Below are 13,573 nucleotides of genomic sequence, written 5' to 3'. Positions count from 1 at the left end.
AGAATATATCATCTTCTTTTTATATCTTGAGCTGAGCACAGTATCCATCTTGTGTGTCTCTTGCTGGGTGTGGTTTCATTGTAATTATTTTATGATGACACCCTCTTTTTAAATCAATGAATTACTTGTATCCATAATCATTGACATTGTCTCATCAGCAGGCTATTACAACATTAGAATGACTCAGGACTGTTCTCCTGCTGTTTTGATAAAAGACAGCTGGTTGTGTTATTGTCATTGGAAAATGTTGTCTAGAATTTTTCGGATGGCACGATATATAGGAATTTGGTGCGGGACAGGATAAAAAACAACACACAATAATATGATTGTGGTATATTTCGGTTCTTAATACATATCCTTAGCAGTGAAAAGGCCGTCAAGCTCGCTATCAGGGTAGTTAAAAGAAAGCCTTATTTAATGATTTGTTTTATTTCAGAGCAACTTAAAAAATGTCTGTCTCTTTGATCCTCAACAAAACGAAGCTAAAGTGACTGCAGTATGTTTAACTTCCACTATAAGAGTTTTAAACGCATATCTTATTGTGAGTCGCATGACATTTCATATCGTCCCATCATGCTTTGTGGCTGTTTTTCTTTCAAGTAAAAACACCGTGAGTTGAAGTCAGGCTGATCTATTTTGTGTAGTTCGTCTAAAGTCCAAATCACTAATTTCATTACAACCTACACGGTAATTGACCTGTCTGTGCACTACATGTTCTATGCGTAGAGGTGGAGGATGAATGCAAGGGAACGATGTTTCCATGGTTACCTTATAATTTAACACACACACACACTGTCCTGATTGTACTGGAAGTGTCCTCTGGCCAACACTGCTCATTAGCCTCCACCTCTCTCTGCTGGGAGCCATAACACACACACACACACACACACACACACACACACACACACACACACACACACACACACACACACACACACACACACACACACACACACACACACACACACAGAACAAAAATATGAATGCAACACTTTTGTTTTTGCTCCCATTTTTCATGAGATGAACTCAAAGATCTAAAAAAAATTCTATATACACAAAATAACCATTTCTCTCAAATATTGTTCACAAATCTGAGATAGTGAGCACTTCTCCTTTGCCGAGATAATCCATCCCACCTCACAGGTGTGGCATATCAAGATGCTGATTAGACGGCGTGATTATTGCACAGGTGTGCCTTAGGCTGGCCACAATAAAAGGCCACTCTGAAACGTGCAGTTTTGATTTATTGGGGGGGTCTGGGGGGGTCCGAAAACCAGTCAGTATCTGGTGTGACCACCATTTGCCTCACGCAGTGCAACACATCTCCTTCGCATATAGTTGATCAGGTTGTTGATTGTGGCCTGTGGAATGTTGGTCCACTCCTCTTCAATGGCTGTGCCAAGTTGCTGGATATTGGCAGGAACTGGAACACGCTGTCGTATACGCCGATCCAGAGCATCCCAAACATGCTCAATGGGTGACATGTCCGGTGACTATGCTGGCCATGCAAGAACTGGGATGTTTTCAGCCTCCAGGAATTGTGTACAGATCCTTGCAACATGGGGCCGTGCATTATCATGCTGCAACATGAGGTGATGGTCGTGGATGAATGGCACAACAATGGGCCTCAGGATCTCGTCACGGTATCTCTGTGCATTCACAATGCCATCAATAAAATGCACCTGTGTTCGTCGTCCATAACATACGCCTGCCCATACCATAACCCCACCACCACCATGGGCCACTCGATTCACAACATTGATATCAGAAAACCGCTCACCCACAAGACGCCACACACACTGTCTGCCATCTGCCCTGAACAGTGAAAACCGGGATTCATCCGTGAAGAGAACACCTCTCCAACGTGCCAGACGCCATCGAATGTGAGCATTTGCCCACTCAAGTCGGTTACGACGACGAACCGGATTCAGGTCGAGACCCCGATGAGGACGACGAGCATGCAGATGAGCTTCCCTGAGACGGTTTCTGACAGTTTGTGCAGAAATTCTTTGGTTATGCAAACCGATTGTTGCAGCAGCTGTCCGAGTGGCTGGTCTCAGACAATCTTGGAGGTGAACATGCTGGATGTGGAGGTCCTGGGCTGGTGTGGTTACACGTGGTCTGCGGTTGTGAGGCCGGTTGGATGTGCTGCCAAATTCTCTGAAACGCCTTTGGAGACGGCTTATGGTAGAGAAATGAACATTCAATTCACGGGCAACAGCTCTGGTGGACATTCCTGCTGTCAGCATGCCAATTGCACGCTCCATCAAAACTTGCGACATCTGTGGCATTGTGCTGTGTGATAAAACTGAACGTTTCAGAGTGGCCTTTTATTGTGGCCAGCCTAAGGCACACCTGTGCAATAATCATGCTGTCTAATCAGCATCTTGATATGCCACACCTGTGAGGTGGGATGGATTATCTCGGCAAAGGAGAAGTGCTCACTATCACAGATTTTTTCAGATTTGTGAACAATATTTGAGAGAAATGGTTATTTTGTGTATATAGAAAATGTTTTAGATCTTTGAGTTCATCTCATGAAAAATGGGAGCAAAAACAAAAGTGTTGCATTCATATTTTTGTTCAGTGTAGTAACGCAGGTTCGGCCTGGTTTCATTCTTTATTTTCCACTTTTAGCGTCCGTTTCAAACTTTAATGTGGGGCCTGTCAGTTAGAGATGTTTTACCCATAACTGTTCCCTCCTCGGTATATTCCCCAAACTCTGTTCCTACTCTTTTTGTTATATAATTGATTTTTTTTATAACTCTGCGGTGGCAGTCTTGGCCGGCCAGTCTACAGATTTTCATTGACGCTATATGTCAAGAACAACTTGAGGGAATTTACTCTACTTTTGGCAAAAAGGTCCACTTGTAATTAAGGATGTGTTGATTAGAATTTGTTGGTCTAAGGCTGAAGGTCACTGTGACCTCCCAAAACACATAATTGGCCATATCTAAAGAGTGAATGTGTAAATGATGCTCATTTCATATTGTCGAATAGGGTCAGATACAGTGGTACAATTTTTGACAGACATGGATATAAACTCCGACTAGTTCACGGAGCATACCAGCCAATGGCAGTAATTCTATTTTTGATCTTTGTGTAACCCTGTTGTCTTCCACTTGCAGGGCGTGGGTCTGTCTGTTCATGGACGGTTTCGAGTGGCCACTGAGAAGACGCTGTTTGCCATGCCAGAGACTGCCATTGGTAAGACTGACCAGCTGCTAGAGCTCCTGGGGGGGTGGGGGGCACAGGTTGGCCCACATCAGTGTGAGCGGGTATCTAGACCGGTCGGCAACCCCTGGCACCGTAACCAGTGGCACACTAGGAATAAGTGGAATAAGTGTGCAAAATATTTACATTTTATTTTCGGATCCTGAACGAGACCGCCACCAGAGCTCGTCTCCCCATTACCTGCAGAAGGAAGCCATGCACGCAACGCAGCCCTGCTCTCTTTAACTCCAGTCGACTTGCTGCTGCTTTCCTCCGTGGTGAAACGATCAGGGGTGTAGTGCTGCCGGAGCGCGCACGCACTTCACAAATTGCAGTAGGCTACCCATAAGGAGCTGTACAAATGCCGCCGTTTTTTGCGTGGCTGTGTCTTTAGTTGAAAGCCCAGTGGCGATCTGCTCATCGATCATCGAAAATAATATGCTACACAGGGGCGGACTGGCCATCTGTGTGTTCTGGAGAATCACAGAACGGACGGTCATCATTATTATTAATATGCCGTTTAAACCAATTATTTAAATTTGTTTATAAAACGGACAAGTCAAATCCAGCAATCTGATTGGTTCTTAACCGTGATATAATGAGCGTATATTACGGGTAGAATTGTAGTTACTTTTCACAAGTCATGTATCCCTCCGCATCTGAGAAAAGCTACAACCGTTACAAATGTTAAATTACATCCGTTACGAAACTAACTAACTAACAAAGCTTAAGATGGAAACATTTAAAGTTAACTTCGACCTCCGGGGTGGCCTTACTGTGGAGGAGTGGATTGAGCAGTGCCTATCTCCAGAAAAAAAAGCACCTAAACGACGACATATAGAGCTACGTGAAGAGCAGGTAGACTAACTCCCCTTGTGTGTGCACAGCTCTCAACGTGCCCAGACTTGTAGTGATTTTCACCTCTTTTAATACTTTTCGCCTCATTCTGAAAGAAAGAAGTGAAATGTGCTAACGTGACGGCCGTCTTGGTATGTGGTGCGAGACGGGAGATGTAGTTCACTTACTTACTTCACAGTTTTACGACACATTTTTTTTTTTTTGACTTGCAAAATTATCTTTTAAATTGACAAACATCATGTGTAATTCGTGGCACAATTCAAACGGGACCGAAAGATAATCTTTCTCTCGCCATTGACTTCAATACATACTTTTTCCGAAATAAGGTCCCATGAAGTTCCCCGGAAAGGGAGGGACTTCGCCTCTCTATAGGCGGAGCACCCCTTTTCTGACCTCAGAAAAATTCAAAGAATAATCAGCTCCGTTGCAGCCCCGTTTTTAGAGATTTGGGTATGGAGGAAAAGAGAGAGGGTTGTGTTTTCTGACACTTGGTGAGTTCCCTGACACACCGGGGACAGTTCACGGCACACTGATAACACATTCTTTTTAAATGGCACTTCATATTAAAAAGGTTTCCGACACCCCTGATCTAGACCATTAATAATTTAGGAGCTGTGATTACAGTTGCACTTCCAGCTGGATCCCATTCAAATGCATTCATAGACATGAGGTCTGTCTGTGTGGGAAGCAGGGAGGAATACACAGAGGGAGAGATGAGATGTATTCAGAACAGCAGCTGAGAGTTGACCTCATCCTGATATAAATGGGTAAGGGCAGGAAGTCTCAATACCCAGGATGTGTGTTGACTTCATTTCTCATTTTAAAATGGGAAAGACACTAGGATGCAGGAGATAGAAATCAGGGGACAGAAGGATGATGGGTAAAGTAGATCAACCATTGGAGAGATCTAACAGGTTATAACACTTTCTGTCAGTTGTACATGCTCATAAACAATTAAACGTAATTGTTAAATGCTCACATTGACAATGATAAAAGTTTATAAAGTAATGTTCACTACATTCACCATAACCGGGTTAGAGTGTTAGCATGCTAACATTTCCTAGTTAGCTCCATGAAAATCAAAATGGTCCGATCGTCATTCAAATCATGCAAGCATGATTTTTCACTTATATTAACTTTGCAAGAAAGGGCACTTGGTCTTTGCGGAGGTCTCTGCTTTTTTGCTGCCTAAATGAATTATTCCAAGCAAAATTTGTCTACAAAAAATTAAGGTTTATTGCAACAAAAGCAGAACGCATACCATTGCCAAGGACCATGCTCCTTGGATGGTCCCATTACCTTAGAATTTGTATTTCCGACTTCAGTGTGTTCATGAGCCGTATGTTCTAATGTAGAAACAACATGGACATGCAAACACTGCTGTGTTGTAATGAATTGTGTTCAAACAATACTTTGTTCTGACTTAAGGGGGTATTTGTATGAATATTCTTTGTTGGAAAAAATGTTTTGACACCAAGTGAAAGGTACTGGCAATGGTAACAAAGGTAAAACTCAAATTGTGTAATGGCATAGTGATCAATTTGCTACACCCTTCCACCAAGTATCATGATCTGTATAATGTACATGTATTTAAACTACATGACCTAGCACTCTTGATATACTGTAGTGAGAAGCTGACAATGACAGCAAACACGCATATAAAGACATGACTGACAAATCTCACTGCACACGTATATATTCCTAAATGTATTCTTGTTTTAAGAGGATTAAAATAAAACTATTATTAAGATGCAATCCTCGGTGACGGCTATCCAAATTTATTTTGTTTAAAAAAAAATCAATGCACAGGAAAGGACCTATTTTGGGTGGGTTTTTTATTTTATGAAACCAGAAGAAATTGCAATAATACATAATTCTACTTTATCACTATCTAAATAGCTTGCTTCATGTAGAAAGCATCAGAAGATGTCTTGGTGTTTTACAGCGCAGGATAAGCTTTAGTTTGCTCTTTAGCTAATTAGACAGATGGCCGTCTCCTGAGGCTCTGATGAGATTAGTAACAAATCTCCAACAACTAATGAATCACAGCTGACGTTAAACTAGCTGCTTCTCATCCAGACGGTTTATCACAGTTCTATAATTGTGTAAGAGTATAATTGTATTTAACTATTTGCAGCAATATGTAATACCAAAGCATTAATCCCACAAGTTGTGTGGCAAGAAAGAGACTGTGAACCAAACAGCTCTCCTCAGTGGATTCACTGCATGAAGATGGCTAATGGATATTGAGGTGGAACTGGAGCTTCATTGATGATCACTTTAAACTCTTGACAGACTTTCTGCCCTAATTTGATTATATTTGTGTTGGAATAAGGTGGAAGAGTTTTGAGTATTTTGTGCAGAAGGCTGATCAGTCATACTGCAGCTTTAATGTTTATTTGTTAGTATTGAAAGGGCTCCCTCGTCAAAATACTGTCTTTTTTTCCATTAGATTGTGGAATATTGCAGAAACTAAGATCTGTGGCAAATATGTTAATGATAATTGTTTTGTTCAGCAGGATAATCTCCACATATTTATAGAACTTTCATTATTTTCAAAACATAAATGCAATTGTCAGGAAGCTATAAATAAACTACATTGACTTTGACATCACAGTTGCATGGCTGCGCATCACCAATGCTAAGCTCAATTTGGCTAATGTTTGAAATTATGGCATTTAATAGTCTCATAGAGTTACTTGTTAGCGACCACCGTGTTTATGAAGCGAAAAAGCTTTAGATATCGCAAGCTGGGTTGATACTGACGTATTTTATGTCGTAAAACAAAAAGTGAAAACTCTCATCAGCTTGTTAAGCACAGCTGTTTTTCAGGCATCTAAACACAAACATGTTCAAAAATCCAATAACTACGAGACAAGCTAACTGAAAGTGCTAAAATGCTGACTTATTTCTGGGTTTTAGGACTCATTCCTGCACCACTCTATTGACTGTGTGCAACTTCCAAGTACACTCACGTCATCCTGATCAAGCTTATTCCTGAAGATTCTAAGGGTAGGAATATATAATAAATCTTCAGCTGATGCTTTGCTCCGTGTGGTGGTGTGTAGTAGAATCACATGTCTGGAGATGATGTTTTCAGCAGAGGAAAAGGGTGCAGGAAGGAAAGGCTGGCTTAGGTTCGTGTTAGGTTCGTGTGTGGGATTTTCGAAAAGGCAAGGCCACGATAAAGAGTAGGAGGAAATGAGACGCCAGTTCAATTGCACCAGATTGGCTATTGTGTGTGTGTGTGTGTGTGTGTGTGTGTGTGTGTGTGTGTGTGTGTGTGTGTGTGTGTGTGTGTGTGTGTGTGTGTGTGTGTGTGGTGTGTGTGTGTGTGTGTGTGTGTGTGTGTGTGTGTGTGTGTGTGTGTGTGTGTGTGTGTGTGTGTGTGTGTGTGTGTGTGTGTGTGTGTGTGTGTGTGTGTGTGTGTGTGTGTGTGTGTGTGTGTGTGTGTGTGTGTGTGTGTGTGTGTCTTTCATCTTGTTTTCTTCCTAATCCATGCATTAAACTGTCGTGTTTTTCAGTGCTTGCATCTGAAGTAGCACATCAAATATGTAACGCAAAGTCACATTTTTCATCGAGAAAGAATCCGCCTGCGTCTTTAAAACCCTCTTGGCACAAAGGCAGGAAATCTTTGCTAATCCTCTTCAGCATGCTGGGGTCACACCTCGCTATCTTTTTAGGAAAACGTACAAAATACACATTTAGATGTTTATTTTTACTATAGTTTGTCTATTTGCGATTTCTCCTAGATTCACCAAAAGTTAGCATTCTAACGTAATTCTCAAAGCATTCTCTTCTCCTAAATCCTTTTGAATTCTCCTATCCACTATCCCTTAACCCCGTGATGTTTCACACAGAGGTCAAGGAATAGACGATAGGGTTAGACGATAGGAGCTGATCTTTGGACTATTCGACCGCAACCTCCGTCTCTCCTGCACAATCTCATCGGATCCGAATATGGTCATTTTTTTTGTATCAGCAACCAATCGTGAAAGTACAAAGGTTAGACAAAAAACAAAATGACCCTGACTATGAAATACCGTCACGGAGTGCGTTGATGCGCAAGCTCTCGTCCAAAGAACAGGGTTAGCGCCACACGGCAATCTTTAAAGGTTGTTTTCTCAAAATTAGTTTTTTCTCATATTCTGAATGAGAAATGTCCACTTCAGTAGCACGTACATACACCAAACCTTCCAGTTATATTCTTATCAATATTCTGAAGGTTTTTACAGAAGGGTTTGTTCATATATCATTCATAGTCTGAATTATATAACATTTTATACCTAAAAACATGGCGGAGATTGATAATCTAGGGCTGTTGACAGTATTTTCTGATTTATGGAGTGATACAAAGAGATATCGAAAATCCCTTCTGTAAAAACATTAGATTCTAATATGACTACAAAATGAAACAAGAATTTTGAACCTGGCTTTATCCAATGTTCAGATTTGTGTTCCTGAAATGTATTAAAATATGCGCATATTTAGAGAGATTATGGCTCATTTAAACAGAAAACTTGTAATACAAAAAACAATTGTCTTAATGTAAGTAATTAACTCGAGAAATGTATAGCTGATATCTTTAAGTTAAAAACATACCCTATTCACCTGTAGTGTCTCACCTTAAAGTACCAAAAGTAAAAGTAGTCATTGTGCAGATTGGTCCATTTCAGAATAATATATCCATCCATCCATCTTCTCCCGCTTATCCGTGGTCGGGTCGCGGGGGTAGCAGTTCCAGCAGAGAGCCCCAAACTTTCTTTTCCCTGGCGACATCAACCAGCTCTGACTGGGGGATCCCAAGGCGCTCCCAGGCCAGCGAAGAGATATAATCTCTCCACCTGGTACTAGGTCTACCCCTTGGTCTCTTCCCAGCTGGACGTGCCTGGAACACCTCCCTAGGGAGGCGCCCAGGTGGCATCCTAACTAGGTGCCCGAACCACCTCAACTGGCTCCTTTCGACGCGAAGGAGGAGTGGTTCAACTCCGAGTCCCTCCCGGATGACTGAATTTCTCACCTTATCCCTAAGGGAGACACCAGCCACCCGGCGGAGAAAACCCATCTCGGCCGCTTGTATCCGCAATCTCGTTCTTTCGGTCATGACCCACCCATAACGGTGTGGTAAAGCTACTGCAGTACTGCTCCCGCTGCTCGGATTCTCCAGCCCATCTCACGCTCCATTGTTCCCTCACTCGAGAACAAGACCATGAGATACTTGAACTCCTTCACTTGGGTTAAGGACTCATTCCCTACTTGGAGTGGACAGTCCATCGGTTTCCTGCTGAGAACCATGGCCTCAGATTTGGAGGTGCTGATCCTCATCCCAGCCGCTTCACACTCGGTTGCGAACCGATCCAGTGAGTGCTGAAGGTCGCAGACCGATGAAGCCATTAGAACCACATCATCTGCAAAAAGCAGTGGTGCAATCCTTTTTCCACCGAACTGCAGACCCCCTCCCTCACGACTACGCCTCGAAATCCGATCCATGTATATTACAAACAGGATTGGTGACAAAGCGCAGCCCTGGCGGAGGCCAACCCTCACCGGAAATGAGTCCGACTTACTGCCGAGGACCCGGACACAGCTCTCGCTTTGGGAGTACAGAGATTGGATGGCCCTGAGTAGAGACCCCCTCACCCCATACTCGGACCGGATAAGCGTACTCCCAGGCCCCCTCCAGGATCCTTGCGAGAGTAAAAAGCTGATCCGTCGTTCCACGACCAGGACGGAATCCGCATTGTTCCTCCTCAATCTGAGGTTTGACAATCGACAATGCAACTGCGTGTGTTAATAATTGCACGTTTTCACTGCTCATATATATGCGGGTTCGGGTCAGGTTGCGGATCTTGTGCCGACGGGTCGGGTTGCGGAACTACACTGAACAAAAATATAAATGCAACACTTTTGTTTTTGCTCCCATTTTTCATGAGATGAACTCAAAGATCTAAAACATTTTCTATATACACAAAATAACCATTTCTCTCAAATATTGTTCACAAATCTGAAAAAATGTGTGATAGTGAGCACTTCTCCTTTGCCGAGATAATCCATCCCACCTCACAGGTGTGGCATATCAAGATACTGATTGGACAGCATGATTATTGCACAGGTGTGCCTTAGGCTGGCCACAATAAAAGGCCACTCTGAAACGTGCAGTTTTGCTTTATTGGGGGGGAATGTTGGTCCACTCCTCTTCAATGGCTGTGCGAAGTTGCTGGATATTGGCAGGAACTGGAACACGCTGTCGTATACGCCGATCCAGAGCATCCCAAACATGCTCAATGGGTGACATGTCCGGTGAGTATGCTGGCCATGCAAGAACTGGGATGTTTTCAGCCTCCAGGAATTGTGTACAGATCCTTGCAACATGGGGCGGTGCATTATCATGCTGCAACATGAGGTGATGGTCGTGGATGAATGGCACAACAATGGGCCTCAGGATCTCGTCACGGTATCTGTACATTCACAATGCCATCAATAAAATGCACCTGTGTTCGTCGTCCATAACATACGCCTGCCCATACCATAACCCCACCACCACCATGGGCCACTCGATTCACAACATTGACATCAGAAAACCGCTCACCCATCACGACGCCACGACGCTGTCTGCCATCGGAGACGGTTTCTGACAGTTTGTGCAGAAATTCTTTGGTTATGCAAACCGATTGTTGCAGCAGCTGTCCGAGTGGCTGGTCTCAGACGATCTTGGAGGTGAACATGCTGGATGTGGAGGTCCTGGGCTGGTGTGGTTACACGTGGACTGTGGTTGTGAGGCCGGTTGGATGTACTGCCAAAATCTCTGAAACGCCTTTGGAGACGGCTTATGGTAGAGAAATGAACATTCAATTCACGGGCAACAGCTCTGGTGGACATAACTGCTGTCAGCATGCCAATTGCACGCTCCCTCAAAACTTGCGACATCTGTGGCATTGTGCTGTGTGATAAAACTGAACATTTCAGAGTGGCCTTTTATTGTGGCCAGCCTAAGGCACACCTGTGCAATAATCATGCTGTCTAATCAGCATCTTGATATGCCACACCTGTGAGGTGGGATGGATTATCTCGGCAAAGGAGAAGTGCTCACTATCACAGATTTTTTCAGATTTGTGAACAATATTTGAGAGAAATGGTTATTTCGTGTATATAGAAAATGTTTTAGATCTTTGAGTTCATCTCATGAAAAATGGGAGCAAAAACAAAAGTGTTGCATTTATATTTTTGTTCAGTGTAACTGGCAATATGTGCGGGTAGCGGGGCAGGTTCGGTATTGCACGTCGTGGGTGCGGGGCGGGAGCGGGTCTTGAAAATCAGACCCGTGCAGGACTCTGCAGCAGGGTAGCTTGTGAATTTACTCCAGGTGGAACTAAAGTCTGATTTAACACTTGATTATATTTCACATCATTCATCCAGATCTGTAAAGTACCTGAAGGTATTAAATAAATGTAGTGGAGTAAAAGTGCACGATTTACCTCTGAATTGTAGTGGAGGAGAAGTACAAAGTAGCATAACATGGAAATACTCAAGTACAAGTATCTTAAAATTGTACTTAAGTACAGTACTTGAGTAAATGTACTTAGTTAATTCCCTCCTCTGCTTAAAAGCCTCTCTTGTGTGAACAATTTGATTCAGGCAAAATATAGCGAATATATATATAGAAATATTCAAAACTAATAAACCCTAAAATAAAAAGTATCATTGTTGTGTCAATATATAAACGATAAATTAATATATATATAGTTTGACGTGTCTGTAGCTACCACTCGGACTAATTTGCCTCAGTCATTTAAAAATAAAAACTTAAATTATTATATATTGACATACCATCCGACAACAAATGAACTTTCATGGGCATTTCTGAAAGCTTCTGTTTCTAAGAGAATATCAGAGATATTAATCAAGAGTGGGCCTATCTTGATCATAGTTAAATACAGGAAGAAATGAGATGGCACAGGCCTGGGGCCTCATTTATAAAGGGATATACGCTCAAAAAATGGCGTACGCCAGTTTCTACGCAATGTTTGCGATTTATAAAATACTAACTTGACGGGAAAACGTGCGGTCCTCCACGCAAACTCTAACCCATGCGTACGCACTAAGCACAAAAACGGGAGAGACGAGAAACTGCGACACCGTTGGCAGAAGGAAGGATGGAGAGAAATGTGTGGAAATAATACCATAAACAAAATGTTACCTCATTTATCATATATGAAGAATTCATTTTCAAACATTGATTAAAGCAATCTTAATTAAACAAACGCCTGTTTGCGACTCCTCAGTGTACACAAAAACATAACTTGGAGAAATAAATAAATACGGATATGTTATTTAAAACCACCTCGAATATGTTGTGTTAATGTAATGAAATGTTTTCTCATAAATGATGCGGTTTTGCATTTCTATAGGTTGTACGAGCATGGTTTTATATACTACCATGTTTAATCATGTTTTATGCCGTTTGCTAAGACTTGATAAGTCGCTCATAAAACACAGGAGGTATGGAAACTAAGAACACCATATGTGGTAAATTGTACAGCTAATATAACACAACACATTAGTTGTATTTCCTTTAACTGGTGGATATAGAGTTGCTGCAGTGGAGACGGTGCGCACAGCTGATCGACAGCTGGGACACAACCACCAAATACGAAAACATAGGCCTAATTCAGATCCAGTCGTCATGACTCCACTCCGGAGGGATTCCCCGATCATTTCTTACAGTTTCTCATCAAGGGGGGGGTCTCCTGTCCCCGGTACAAACACACTGCCTGAGCAAGGCTATGTGTATTTTTTTTTGTCATGAACCTTTTTCGGACCACTTATTTATTTATTTTGGTGCTGATCCAACCTCCATGCTGCTACTCTGGTTCAAACTGCATCCACCAAACAATATGATTTATCTCGACCTCCCCAAAATAACCAAAATCTGACACGGTGTGAGATGTGTTTTTTAGCTGTTCTGTCGTCATTTCCTGCGATCTTCTTCATGCAGTCAGTCAGTCAGAATGAATGAATGAATGAAAGAATGGGCGTTTCTTTGACTATTTATAGGCAAATATGGGCGTTACGTGAAGCCCTGGAAGCATAGGAAGTGCTGTCCGCAATTTCCTCGCCGGTACGCAATGTTTGGTGAATCGGAAAATGTCGGAACATTTCTGTACCTATTTTTTGGATTTCTACTACGTAAGCAACCTTCCCACGTGAATCCTACGCACAGCATTATAAATGAGGCCCCTGATCACAGAGGATGTACTTAGTAAGAGTTTGAAGCATGGGGGGGTGTCCTAAATTCTCTGAGTACTAAAGTCACACTGTTCTTCACATTTTAATAATAAATGTTTGAAAAGAGCTTTGTACGAAAGCTGATCCATGGTGAGTTCCCTGAAGCTAGAACATTACAAGATGAATTCAAAACACTGTATGTGACTTCTTCCCAGCATTGATGACTGAAAGTAAAAAGAAAGTACTGTGGGCTGACTGGACTCCGTCCCTCCCCATC

The 13,573-nt window shown here is 42.4% G+C and overlaps 1 protein-coding gene across 1 annotated transcript in view; it reads left to right on the top strand.

Annotated features, from left to right (window-relative positions):
- Positions 1 to 13,573, top strand: part of hibch (3-hydroxyisobutyryl-CoA hydrolase) — a 46,331-nt gene that overhangs the window by 21,540 nt on the left and 11,218 nt on the right. Inside the window, exon 7 of the mRNA XM_034109912.2 lies at positions 3,129 to 3,207. Within this exon, the coding sequence (XP_033965803.1) occupies positions 3,129 to 3,207 (79 nt within the window). The remainder of the gene's footprint in view (positions 1 to 3,128; positions 3,208 to 13,573) is intronic.

Source organism: Pseudochaenichthys georgianus, chromosome 21 (genome assembly GCF_902827115.2).
Source record: "Pseudochaenichthys georgianus chromosome 21, fPseGeo1.2, whole genome shotgun sequence".
Lineage (NCBI taxonomy): Eukaryota > Metazoa > Chordata > Actinopteri > Perciformes > Channichthyidae > Pseudochaenichthys > Pseudochaenichthys georgianus.
The sequence above is the reverse complement of the archived record's forward strand: the minus strand, read 5'-3'. Positions and strand labels throughout refer to the sequence as shown.